This window comes from Globicephala melas, chromosome 1 (genome assembly GCF_963455315.2).
Source record: "Globicephala melas chromosome 1, mGloMel1.2, whole genome shotgun sequence".
In the NCBI taxonomy this organism is placed as follows: Eukaryota; Metazoa; Chordata; class Mammalia; order Artiodactyla; family Delphinidae; genus Globicephala; species Globicephala melas.
This window is the reverse complement of record NC_083314.1, coordinates 32,299,629-32,310,934: the sequence shown is the minus strand read 5'-3', so window position 1 is coordinate 32,310,934 and position 11,306 is coordinate 32,299,629. Positions and strand designations below refer to the sequence as shown.

At 48.6% G+C, this 11,306-nt stretch overlaps 1 protein-coding gene across 1 annotated transcript; it reads right to left on the bottom strand.

Moving 5' to 3' along the window:
- Positions 1-845: 845 nt before the first annotated feature.
- BTG2 (BTG anti-proliferation factor 2) lies at positions 846-4,991 on the bottom strand. The gene is made up of 2 exons (XM_030872697.2): positions 4,678-4,991; positions 846-3,338 (listed from the first exon to the last, which is right to left on the bottom strand). The coding sequence occupies exons 1-2, from the start codon at positions 4,829-4,831 to the stop codon at positions 3,004-3,006; spliced, it is 489 nt and encodes a 162-aa protein (XP_030728557.2). The 5' UTR covers positions 4,832-4,991; the 3' UTR covers positions 846-3,003.
- Between the last annotated feature and the right edge of the window lie 6,315 nt (positions 4,992-11,306).

Sequence of the window (11,306 nt, the reverse complement as noted above, 5' to 3'; positions counted from 1 at the left end):
AATTTAGTTTAAGTATAGCCCACGTACAGCCAAGAAAAAAGATAGCCCAGGTCAAAAATGTACTTGTGACCTTAGTACAAACTGCGGAGCTAGCAAGTGAAGTGGGGGTGGGGAAGCCTGTTTCAAAATCTCATGGGCAGAACCCTAGAGTCAGGGATGAGAAAGGGTGTTTCTATGTCCTTGCATAGATCCTATCTACATAGCCAGAGTTATAAAGGGTAACAGACCTATGCTCTTGGTGTTTGCTGTCAGAAGCAGCTCCTTTTTAGCTAACTGGTAACATTGGCCTTCTGTCACATGTTCAGCTCCAGTGCCTGTATCCTGAGGCCCAATTGCTCTTGTATAATAAGAATGGTGGTTGTCAAGTGGGAGCCCCAAAGATGACAAGAGAGCTTGACCAGGAATTTCAAAAAATTCTGCCCCAACCTGGAAAGGGGTTCAGTGTCCTCTGTTAACCATCCCAGTCTGTGAGCGGGCTGTGAGTCTTAATCATTTTTAATAATTTTAGTACCTAGCACATACAATAAATGCTTGCAGAATGAACTAATGAGTAAGGCGGAGGAAGAAGAGGATGCATAAGATGAGCCCTGGCTAGACTGAGGAATGCTCAGACTAGAACACTGGCCCATCTAGCATTTTCACAGGGAAGTTAGAATATGCATTAAAGAAGGGAAGTAAGGAGCTATCTCCCAGGAAAGAGGGGATGCTTGGAAATGTCCCTACCACCTACGCGATAGGTCTGCTGAATCCAACTGAAGAGAAATACTATGAGGCACAAAGGATTTGCTTCTGAGGGAAACGCAAATTAGTGATGTGGGAATTTTATCTTCTCTATACCACACGACTTCATCTGCTACACTTTTATTAAAGAAACCAAAAAAAAGTGTACATTTGTCCATAAAGCTGTACATTCTTCCATATAAAAACACTATTATACAATTAGTAACCTTTGTGTTTTCTGTCAGAATAGCTTACAAACGTACTATTTATTTTTACTTAATGGGAGAGACAGGCCTGCTCAACAGTCCAGCTCTGGGTGTTTTGTTGTTTTTAAAGTGAACGTGAAAAAGAAGAGAGAAAAGATTAAGAATGAGACCATGAGGCTGCTTATAAAAAGGCAGGGACCTGTTTGCAGACAAGATGCAACAACAATCTGCAGTGATTCACAGCTTTGTTTCAACCCACAGACCGGAAAATTAGCTCTTGGGTCTACTGGCCTGAAGTTAACTTTAAAGCAATAAGGACTGGAAAAAGGATCTGGGAAGGTACTCGGGATCTGGAAAGTTGAAGAGGCAGTACTGGCAGGAATGGGTAGGGGAGTGTTTGGTAACTAGCACCCTTGAGTCAGAATCGAGTGTTTAAGAAATGCAGGAAAGGGGACTGGCAGTGGGGAGAAAGTTTCCTCACTAAAGGCAACAGCAGGAGGGTAGCCAGGTTGACCAGATGTTCTAGCTACATCCTTCTTAAGGTGATTCAGGTTTGGGAAACTCAAGGCCTTCTGAGGATCCCTCACTAATGTCACCGAGAAACTGAAGGAAGGAGATTTCTTCCCTGTGTAATTTTCCATTTTTCTCCAACCCAGAACAGTAAGTATTGCACAAGTCTATAGACAAATTTGGATTGTACTGAGAGAGACAGTAGCCTCTCCCACAGGTGGTCTGAGCACCAGGGAGAAAAAACACTGCCCAAGGTTTGGCTTTCAGTGTCAGCCCTACAAGAATACCAAGTAGTCCTGCAGAACTTGGGGCATTCTCCCATTCAGCCAAGGAATATCTACAAGGCTAAGCATCCAGCCATAGTCCTGAGGACAGAGGGAGAAATGGTTCCTTAAGCCCACCAGGGCACCAGGAGGTTGTGAGAGCCAGTTCTCCTCCAGATCCTCCTGGGACCCAGGAGGCCATATTGCACAGTGACTGAGAACTCTTGTCCTAGAAAATAGGGTAGCTCCATGACCCAACCAGAAGGGGAGAGGAGCGGCGGGGGGGGGGGGGGGGGGGGCAGTTAGAGAGGAGTGTTGTGCTTTTAAAAAGAAGGCAGTATTCAGGGACCTGAAGTTCCCTGTAGCTTTTGAGCCACCTCTCAAAGGGATAATGGCAGCATCATGAGGACTTCTGTCTGGTTACAAAAGAAGGGTTTTGGCCAAAAAATATCCCAGTTGATACTCTATGGTTCCCAAAATTCCATTGCAGATCAACCCCAAGGTATTTGCCACACATACTCACACATAGAGCAGCTCATAGCAAGGCAAAGGTTTTGTGCAGAGTGCCCTTCTCTCCCAACTCCAATAAACCTCAACCCCTGCTTCACTCCCCTGACTTCCAAAACAAAAAGCTTTATATTCTTGGTGGGAAGCAACATCTACAGCCCCCTGAGAATAGAATTAGAAACAAGTCATGATTTCAAGAAAAGCTGCTCAGGACAGAAGGAATCAGGAGAGGCCTTTTCACTCTCTGCCTAGAATCTCATCAAAAATTGAAAGAGAAGATTAGGCAATATAGTATGATTTAAGTCCAGGCTTGAATGCCCCTGAGTTGAGTAAGAGAGGGGCCAGGGATGCAGGTGTCCTGGGTGAGAGGTTTGAACTCAGCCTCTCTTCTCTCCCCAGGGCAGATCCTGACCTCTCTCATTCACAGTTACTAACCTTGCTTGCTCCCTCTCACATCTTCCTGGGTTGCTAGCCAAGCTTCTCCCACCTCACCTTGGCCAGACCCATGCCCTCCCTGACCATTCCCCCCTCCCATTCCAGACACTGCCTCCCAGACTCAAGCACACAACAATTCTCTCCAAAGGCACCTGGGGAGGCCACTTCCAAGCAGCTCCCTTTAAGGATTTTTTTCTTAAAAAAATCTTTTGGTTTTTTTCCCCCCTTTTCTTAAAAAAAATAATATATATATATATAAATAACTCTTCACTTAAAATACAATTCCCCAGGTAGAGGTATGCAGTGGCCTGTTGTCACAGCAGAATGAGTACAGCAGAGCGCCAGGTGGGGTGGCGGGGGATCTAACTGGAGACTGCCATGATGTAGTTCTTTGAGGGGCTGCTCCTGCCCAGCATCATTTGGTTCTTGCAGGTGAGGAGCCCGTAGGAGGTGGCCACCGGGGCCTCCTCGTACAGGACGCAGATGGAGCCATCCTCCCCAATGCGGTAGGACACCTCGTAGGGGTCCACCCACAGGGTCAGCTCACTGGGCAGCAGCCGGTGCAGCTGAGGCTGGCTGAGTCCAATCTGGCTAGCCACTTTACTGATGATGGGGTCCATTTTGTGGTTGATTCGGATGCAGCGGTAGCCAGAGCCCTTGGATGGTTTTTCAGGAAACCAGTGGTGTTTGTAGTGCTCTGTGGAAAGGGGGATATGCACTGGTTAGAACAGTTGGGCCATGGATGCTACACAAGGGGGGTGGGGGTGATGGGATAGGAGAGGAAGGGACCTAGTGATTTTAAGTAAGCAACATGGTTTCTCATGAGTTTCAGGACCCTCCTGAAACCCTCCTGACACTGTAGCAGAAAAAAAAATTACGGGATCTGGAAAAACCCCTCCTTCCAGGACAAGGGTTTATGTGTATCGGGAGGGTGTCCCAGAGCTCTGGGTCAATCCTCTGTAGCCAGTATATTGCCTTTGGCACATCCCCAGTTTAAGGAGGAGGGGTGTGACTGGGGCTGGCATGTCCAGGCAGGGCCTCTGGGGACCTATGAGCTGAAGTTTCAAGGCCAAGAAGGCTGCCATTATTGTCGAACACATGTCTCCCACCCTGTGCCTCAGTGGTTCCCTCTGCCTTGAAAAGTCAGAGGCCTGTCTCAGCGGGTAAGGGAGGCAAAACCGGGATGTTTGGGTGAAACATACGTTGTTCCTCAGAAGGCAGGATCTGTGTGGGCACGTTCAGAGATGGCTATTGCTGCCCAAGACCGCCGGCCAACCCGCTAGAAACCGCTGGGAGATGGGTCTCTTCCCCAGCCAGCGGCTGCTTGTATCTTGTCAACCTCCTCCGTCTCACACCGCACCGCCCCCAACCCCGACACACGCCCGCAGAGCGCAGTTACTACGTACAAGGCTCTCTCTGTACCATAATAGGTGGCAGATGGCTAAGGGGGTGGGCAGAAAATACAAAGGGGGCCCGGATTCCAACTTCGACTGAGTGAACAGCAGACGCAGGCTCAGCGCAGCCCCGCGCGGCGGGAAGAACCACGGCTGGGACTCCAAGTTGTTGAGAAGGTTCAATTGCGCCTTCTTGTTCCATAAGGACCCCCCGGCCGGTCAGGCTTTGTTGCCTGCAGGGTCTCAGGGTCCACTGAGGGAGATGAGCTCGCACTCAGACCCGCAGGTACCCCCCCCCCTTCCGGGACATGAGCTGGGGACTCGGGATCGCACTCAGGTCTAGTGTTTGCGCCCGCGACAGCTTGGAGGGGAGCGCCCAACCAGAACAACCGCGGACCGAGACCCTAGAGCAGGGCCGAGGAGGAGGGACAGGACCCAGAGGAATGGGCGGAAGGTGGGGATGTGGGGGTGGGGGGAGGAGACTGCAGGCCGCCCCGGGAGCTGGAAGGAAACCGAGTCCCGGAGCTGCTCGAGTGGGGAGCCCTGCCCTAAGTGGAGAGGAAAGACGCCTCAGGCAGGGAGGGGGGCCGAACCCCGGTGTCAGGGTTCGACGGGCGCCAGGACCCTCCGCAATGTGCTCACCCGTCAGGGCTTCCTGGAGAGCCCCGCTGAAAACCTGAAGTCGCTGCTCGTTCACGCAGCCCCGGGTCCTCAGAAGGCTGGAGAGGAAACCCACAGCGGCGGCGATCTCCGGGAGCATGTCTGTTCTCTTCCCGGTCCAGCTGGCCTGGCTCATGTCGTGTGCAACTCTGGGAGCGGTGGCGGAGGCGGGGGTCAGAGAGAGGTCTCTGATGGGACGTGCCGAACCGTAAGCCTCTGCTCGCTCGCCAGTCGCGAGGGCTTTGCCCGGACTTTACCTGCTGCACGCCTTTCATACTGTTGCGAGAGCCGGAGGAGCCGGCGGCGGAGTTCATTGGCCGCAGCCAGCGGATAGGGGCGGAGCCTGGCGTCCGCCCCGCCCCGCGCGCCATCGGTCTCAGTCCCGCCCCCACCTACCGCCACCTCCTCTGCGCTGAGGTCATCGCCCGCTGACGTCAGTGCTGGGAACAGCAGCTGAGCTTGCAGGCTGAGGGAAGCGGGAGGAGAAGGGGGTGGGGGGGCCCGAAGGCTCTCTGGGAAGGAGAGCGGCGCTTCAAGCTGGGGATTCTCTGACCTCTCCTATTCTCCCATTCTTCCAGACAGGTTAAAGAACACCTCCAAGAAGAAGCCTTCGTTGACACCACCTCTACCAGGAGGTCGCCTTTTCTGATTCCCCCACTTTCAACCACACCCTGTCAGAACTCACCCATTTTACCGCTTTGCCGCGTTTCCCAACTAGTCGGAATGGGTTCCTCTTGGCTCTCCGGAAATGGAGACTAAGTATTCTATTTACTTCCACAATAATACCAACTTCCCCAGCAAGTTATGCTCTTCTACAGCAATGCCTTTTCTCTTGCCTAGAACCATCCGAGTCTTACCGACTGCTGGGTGGGTAGGGGTGGAGGGAGTGTTGCAAAACTTTTCAGTCTTCCTCTTCCACACGGGGAACCAGGCTCAGAACCTGGCAGCATCACAGGCACTCCTAGAGGTCTGTTGAATGGGGATAATTCTTAATATACCAGGGTCCAGCATACATAGGTGCCTCATACGTATATGTTAAATGAATCAAACCCAGTGGCCTCTGTAAATTCTTATTTTCCTTGACCACCTTTTTCTGGAGGCAGTCTCCCCTCTTTTTCCTTGACCCCAGGTTTCTCTGCCTCCTTCCCCGGCTGTGTCTCCCCTGGATCTCTTCCTGTCCCCGTTCCCTCACTAAGTCCACTCACTCTTCCTTTTCTCTCCACTTTATTTCCTTAGAGAGATTCTATTCATGTTGTCCATTTTGATGTTTACTTTTTTACTATTGACTTTCTTATCTGCATAGTCTGTCCACATCTTCTCTCATCCCGCCCCTCCTACCTGCTCTGTCTCTCCCCTTGGATGTCCAGCCACCAAATCAATGTCAGTCTAAGCCCACTGTCTTCTCCAAGGCCAGCTTCCTTCCTGATCTCCATTTCTATCAGATACCATCGGTTCCCAGTCACTCTACCCAGAAAACTCAGACTCACTTTTGGCTTCACCTTGTACTTTGCTCCTTAGATCCAGTCTCAAGACCTGTCGCTTCTTCATATCTAGATGATTGCAGTAGACTCTGTCAAATCCAATCCCCAAATCACCCTTCCCACTGTTAGTAGACTTACCTTCCTAAAGTTCTGCATTCACTTGCTCTTCTTTTGCTCAGATCATTCTGAGACACCCTCCATTTGTCTACTGCATTAAGTATGGACTTCTTTGCCTAATAGTTAAGACCTTTCATAATTTGGCCCCATCTATCTTTTTAGGTTTCTGCCACTTTGTGCTCCAAGGTGACTCTCATCACTGTTCTCTAAGCATCAGAGCAGCTCTGCATCCCAGAGCCCTCAACATTTGCCTATGATCCCTATCCCTGCCCTGTAATGTGGTCCCCATTCCATGTATGCCTATATGTGCCTGGCATTGCTGCACCATGGCTCATGCCATTATCTCTTGGATACCTCACTGCCTCCTTCACATCTTTCCCAATCCCTCACACTCCTGAACGCACAGCTTAAGCTTGGTCCTCCACCTTGAAAACCTGTGCTGACCATTTTCTCACTACAGAATTAATATTATCCATACCATCCATTTGGCATTTATAATCTGTTGTTTGATATTCTTAGTGATCTTTTTAGAGGTTGACATCTTGTTTGCAGACTGCTTGAAAACAGGTTACTATGCTCATATGTCCTACATTTCCAGGACAGTTCAGGTTTCAAATATTCTGCTCCATTGCTTCATATAGCTCACTAAAATGCCCTGGAATTCTAGTATTTTGGCATTGAACACATCTCTTAGATGGCCTCTTCACTGGCTCCTCCACAAAGCTGGATCAGGCCAGGTGAGACCTCTGCTCATTGAGGGGGAAACAATTGTTACTGGAAACAGGGCTAGGACTGGAAACAAGATAACCTGGAGTGCATCAAACAAAAAGATCAGGTGTCAGCAAGACCAGAATTGACCAAGGTCAACCACCAAGGAGGCCAGGGAAACAGGTCAAGGTATAGACAGGTGTACAGGGTGGTTTAGCACCAAAACCTGAAAATACTTAACATCTTCCTGACTATGCTGTTGACTGGGGTCTGGTGTTCTGGGCCTTGCTTTAGTCCATAATTGACGGAAAAAAAGTCTTGTGACAGATCATCACCTGTTTTTTGACTTAGGAAATAGAACTCTGTCCTTATGTAGGTTCTCGTATCACTCACCAGGTCACACAGCTAGTTCTTAATAGAGCCAGGACTGGCACCAGATCTGCTGACTTCAAATATGCCCTTTTCATTAGACCATGGAGTCCCTGTGCTATTACAATGGCTGCTGGTCCCACCTCATCCCACAGAGCTGTTCTAGATGATGATGCAATGAACTGAAGGGAAACAGTCTTCATTTTTGGACAGTAGCAAGGTCTTATCCCCCACATTCCCCCATTACCTAGGAAGTGTCTTATTCTCATCATTGGTGATTAGTTCTGAACTTTGTAGAGGGCAGTGATAATAAGAACCAGAAAGCACTTCACCTACTTTCTCATCCTCTCTTCTTTCTACACACAAGCCTAGGGAGAGGGAGTTTAATGTAGCCAACATTCAAAGTTTCCAAGTTACTCTACAGTGTAGTTGTACCCAGCTCAGGATTTAGATTCTCGATCAGTTTAAGGCCAACTATTGGGGTGGCCAAAAAGTTCGTTTGGGTTTTTTGTCCCATCTTATGGTCGAACCAGAACAAACTTTTTGGCCAACCCAATACATTGTAATAATCCAAATTACTTTTGGAATTTGCTGAAACTGCCCTTAAACTGCTAGGACCACAGTCCTTAGAAGCTCTAAAGTCCAGATTTCACTTCTTCTTCTGTTGCCTGCTGCCTCCCTTTCCTCGGTAGAGCCAAGGCATAGTTCAAGCATCAGGATAAGGACAGTGTGTCCCTCCCTCCCTCTTCTCCTCTTCTTCCTCACTCCTCTCTTCCCCTCCCCCGAAGGGCCTTGAGTTGAATTTTGAACATTAAATGTCCTGACACTGTGCTGACCTGTGGCTCTACCTACTGCCAAGTGGGCAGGTAGTGCTGGAGCTGGGGGTGGATGCTAGTTTGTGCCTCAACTGGATCAGAAACTTCTTCTGTACCATGTGACCCCTACCCACTGGCTCCCTTGGTCCTGGATGCCCATCTCACCCACTTGCACAGTCTACCTGTGTGGCCCCTCTAGAGTGACCCACAGCATCCCAAACCGCCCTCTTCAGACCAAATCCCCACCAGAACTGGGTCCCTCTCCTCAGGTCTCAGCCCTGGCCTTGTCTGTGGAGTCATCACACATGCCTTGCTCTCTACTCCCCAGTCAGGAGCAACCAGAACGTTGTACGTGACTGTCTTGCTCAGCATCCTGCTGGGCCTGCAGGGTCTTGGCTTGGTTGTCAAGGCTACCTCCCAGTTTCCTGACCACATGTTGAAACCTGAGGTTGAGTAAAGTTGATCTGCAGGCAGAGTCTGGGCTGCAATATTCTAGGAAGATGACATCAGCTCACTCCTACACTGTGCAGTGTGTAGTTTTACTAGGTCTGTGTGTGACTGTGCATGTGTATGTGTGTGTGTATGTGTGTATCAGTGTGGGTAGGAGGGCAGTATATATATATTTGAGTGTACATACTGAAATGTGTATGATGTCTGTGGATAGGAGGGAATGTGGATATATGTTTGCAGATGTTAACACGTACTTAGTATATGTTGAAGAACATCATTTTGATGTGTGGGTGTTTTGTTGGAGTGTGTATTTTGGCAGGCATGTCTGAGTGTGGCTGGTATAGATGCTAATTTGATCTTTCCTCTTTTCAGGCCTCATCGGTGACAACCTTGCTCTGCGCACCAGAGCTGATAAGAAACATCACCCAGGGAGGACAGATGCCTCTTCTTCACTTTCTAATCAGAGTGGAAATACCACTAAATATATTCATAATTCTTTGCAAGCATCATTGGGTAATGTCCAGAACATCTTTTTGAGTTCCCTATCACCTTCTCACAAAGCTGTACCCTTCAAGTTCAGATCTAGGCCAGCCAGTCTGGGGGTTACTCTTTAGAATCAGGAACAGGAATCGAGGACAAAAAAAGATGACGTTGTCCCTAGAAACTGCTAACAAAGACTAAGAAAGTGGGGATGTTAGCTATCTTTAAGTTTCTGTCTTTAAATCCCTCCCCCCTACCCCAAAGTGAACTGAGAACAGGGACAGAAACAGATAATGCGAAGATGATTAGGGTAGAGTGGAAAACTACCCATCTGGACTGAAGGAAGGCTTGGTAGAATATAAATATGAAAAGGGCTTTCTAATCCCCAGGTCACAACAATTTTCAAGTCCCTAAGGACCATTTCTAAGAATGCCTTGAGGGCTGGAGAAGAGTCAGGAAGCTAAAAAGTAACCCATTTCTCCACTTGCTCTGAAGATAGATGCAAAAAGAAGATTCCATTGTATAAAAAGCACCTAAATTAAGCAACAGAAGAACTTCCTTATAGGAAAGTGAGCAACTAGGATATGCTAAACAAGATGTCTGCTCCAGTCAGGACTCAGACACTGAGGTACAGGGCACCTTTATAGTGAAGGATGAAAATAGCCACAGAGGGTGGTGGAGTGAAGTCTGCTGGCCCCAAGCAGCATCTAACCTGCAAAGTATCAGAAAGTCAGCCGTTGCCCACACAGTCTCCAGGTGCTGAATAGAAATAGCCAAGGCAGATGCAGGCTCCACCTGCTACCACCAACCCGGGAGCCCATCAGACACCTGGTGGCTAAAACAATCAGGGCCTCTCTAAGCTTTACTGGGCTCACGCATAGGCAAACTTGGGAGCCTGGGTGGGTCATTGTTCTCCACAGCACACAGTCTCTGGATTTCCTCTCAGTGTGCTCAACTCTCTCTCCCAAATACGGTCCATGTAGCTCAGAAGTCACAAGTTGGAAGCCTGTGAGGCAGAGCTGACTCAGTCACAGATATATAGTGTCTGGTCTCTACAGTGTTTAAGCATTTAAAAAATTAGTTGTCAGCATTTAACGATTAGGAAGTGTCATATCAAAATAAAACCCTAGAATTATAATTTCTCTTTAAAAATCAGAATATCTGTTTACACTGGTTCCACCTTCTTATTCAGCAATGACTGTTACTTAAGACAGGAAGTGTGTCCTTCAGTTCACCCGGGTCCCCACCAACTCTTTATCGCATCCCTGCTGAGACCAAGTGGTGGTTATCATTTACCAGGGCTGGATGCTGGGATTTGCTATTATTATTACACTTAATCCTCTTTTGTATAATTTGCCTTGATCCTGGAGGTATTTGAATTAGCATCTCCCGATATAGAGCAAATGTCAAAGCATCGTCTCTAACCCTAACTTTCCTGCTGAACTCCCAACTACTTTTTTTTTTTTCAGTTGAGAACTGGACATTTTTTTGTTTTTGTTTTTGTTTTTGTTTTTGTTTGCGGTATGCGGGCCTCTCACTGCTGTGGCCTCTCCCGTTGTGGAGCACAGGCTCCGGACACGCAGGCTCAGCGGCCATGGCTCACCAGCCCAGCCGCTCCGCAGCATGTGGGATCCTCCCAGACTGGGGCACGAACCCACGTCCCCTGCATCGGCAGGCGGGCTCTCAACCACTGCGCCACCAGGGAAGCCCGAACTGGACATTTTTGAAATATTTTTTCTGGTGTTTTTATCTCAACATGTAGGAATCAAGATACTTTTCTCCTTTCTCTACTTCTGATTTCGTTCTCTCCCTCAATAGCATTACCATTCTTTGTCTGGTCACCAGGCTTACAGTCTGCAGACACCTTTAACTGTACCCCTGCTAATCAGTTTCCAAGGCCTAGAGAGTCTGCAATCGCAACATCTCTCCTGTTTTCGCCTCTTGCCACGGACAGTGTCCTCCCTCCCCCAGTCTTTCTGCCCCATCCTTTAAAAAACATCAGTGGCTTCTCATTGCCTACAGCATTAATTAAAAATCTGTTATCCAGCATTCAAATCCCTACACCCGGGGACTTCTTAGGACAGTAACTCAGATCACTGGGGAGTTTGGTAAAAATTCAGATTAAGCAGCCTCTCCCTTGATATTCTAATTCGTAGTTTGAGATGGGATATGGGCCTGTTTGTAATGAGAA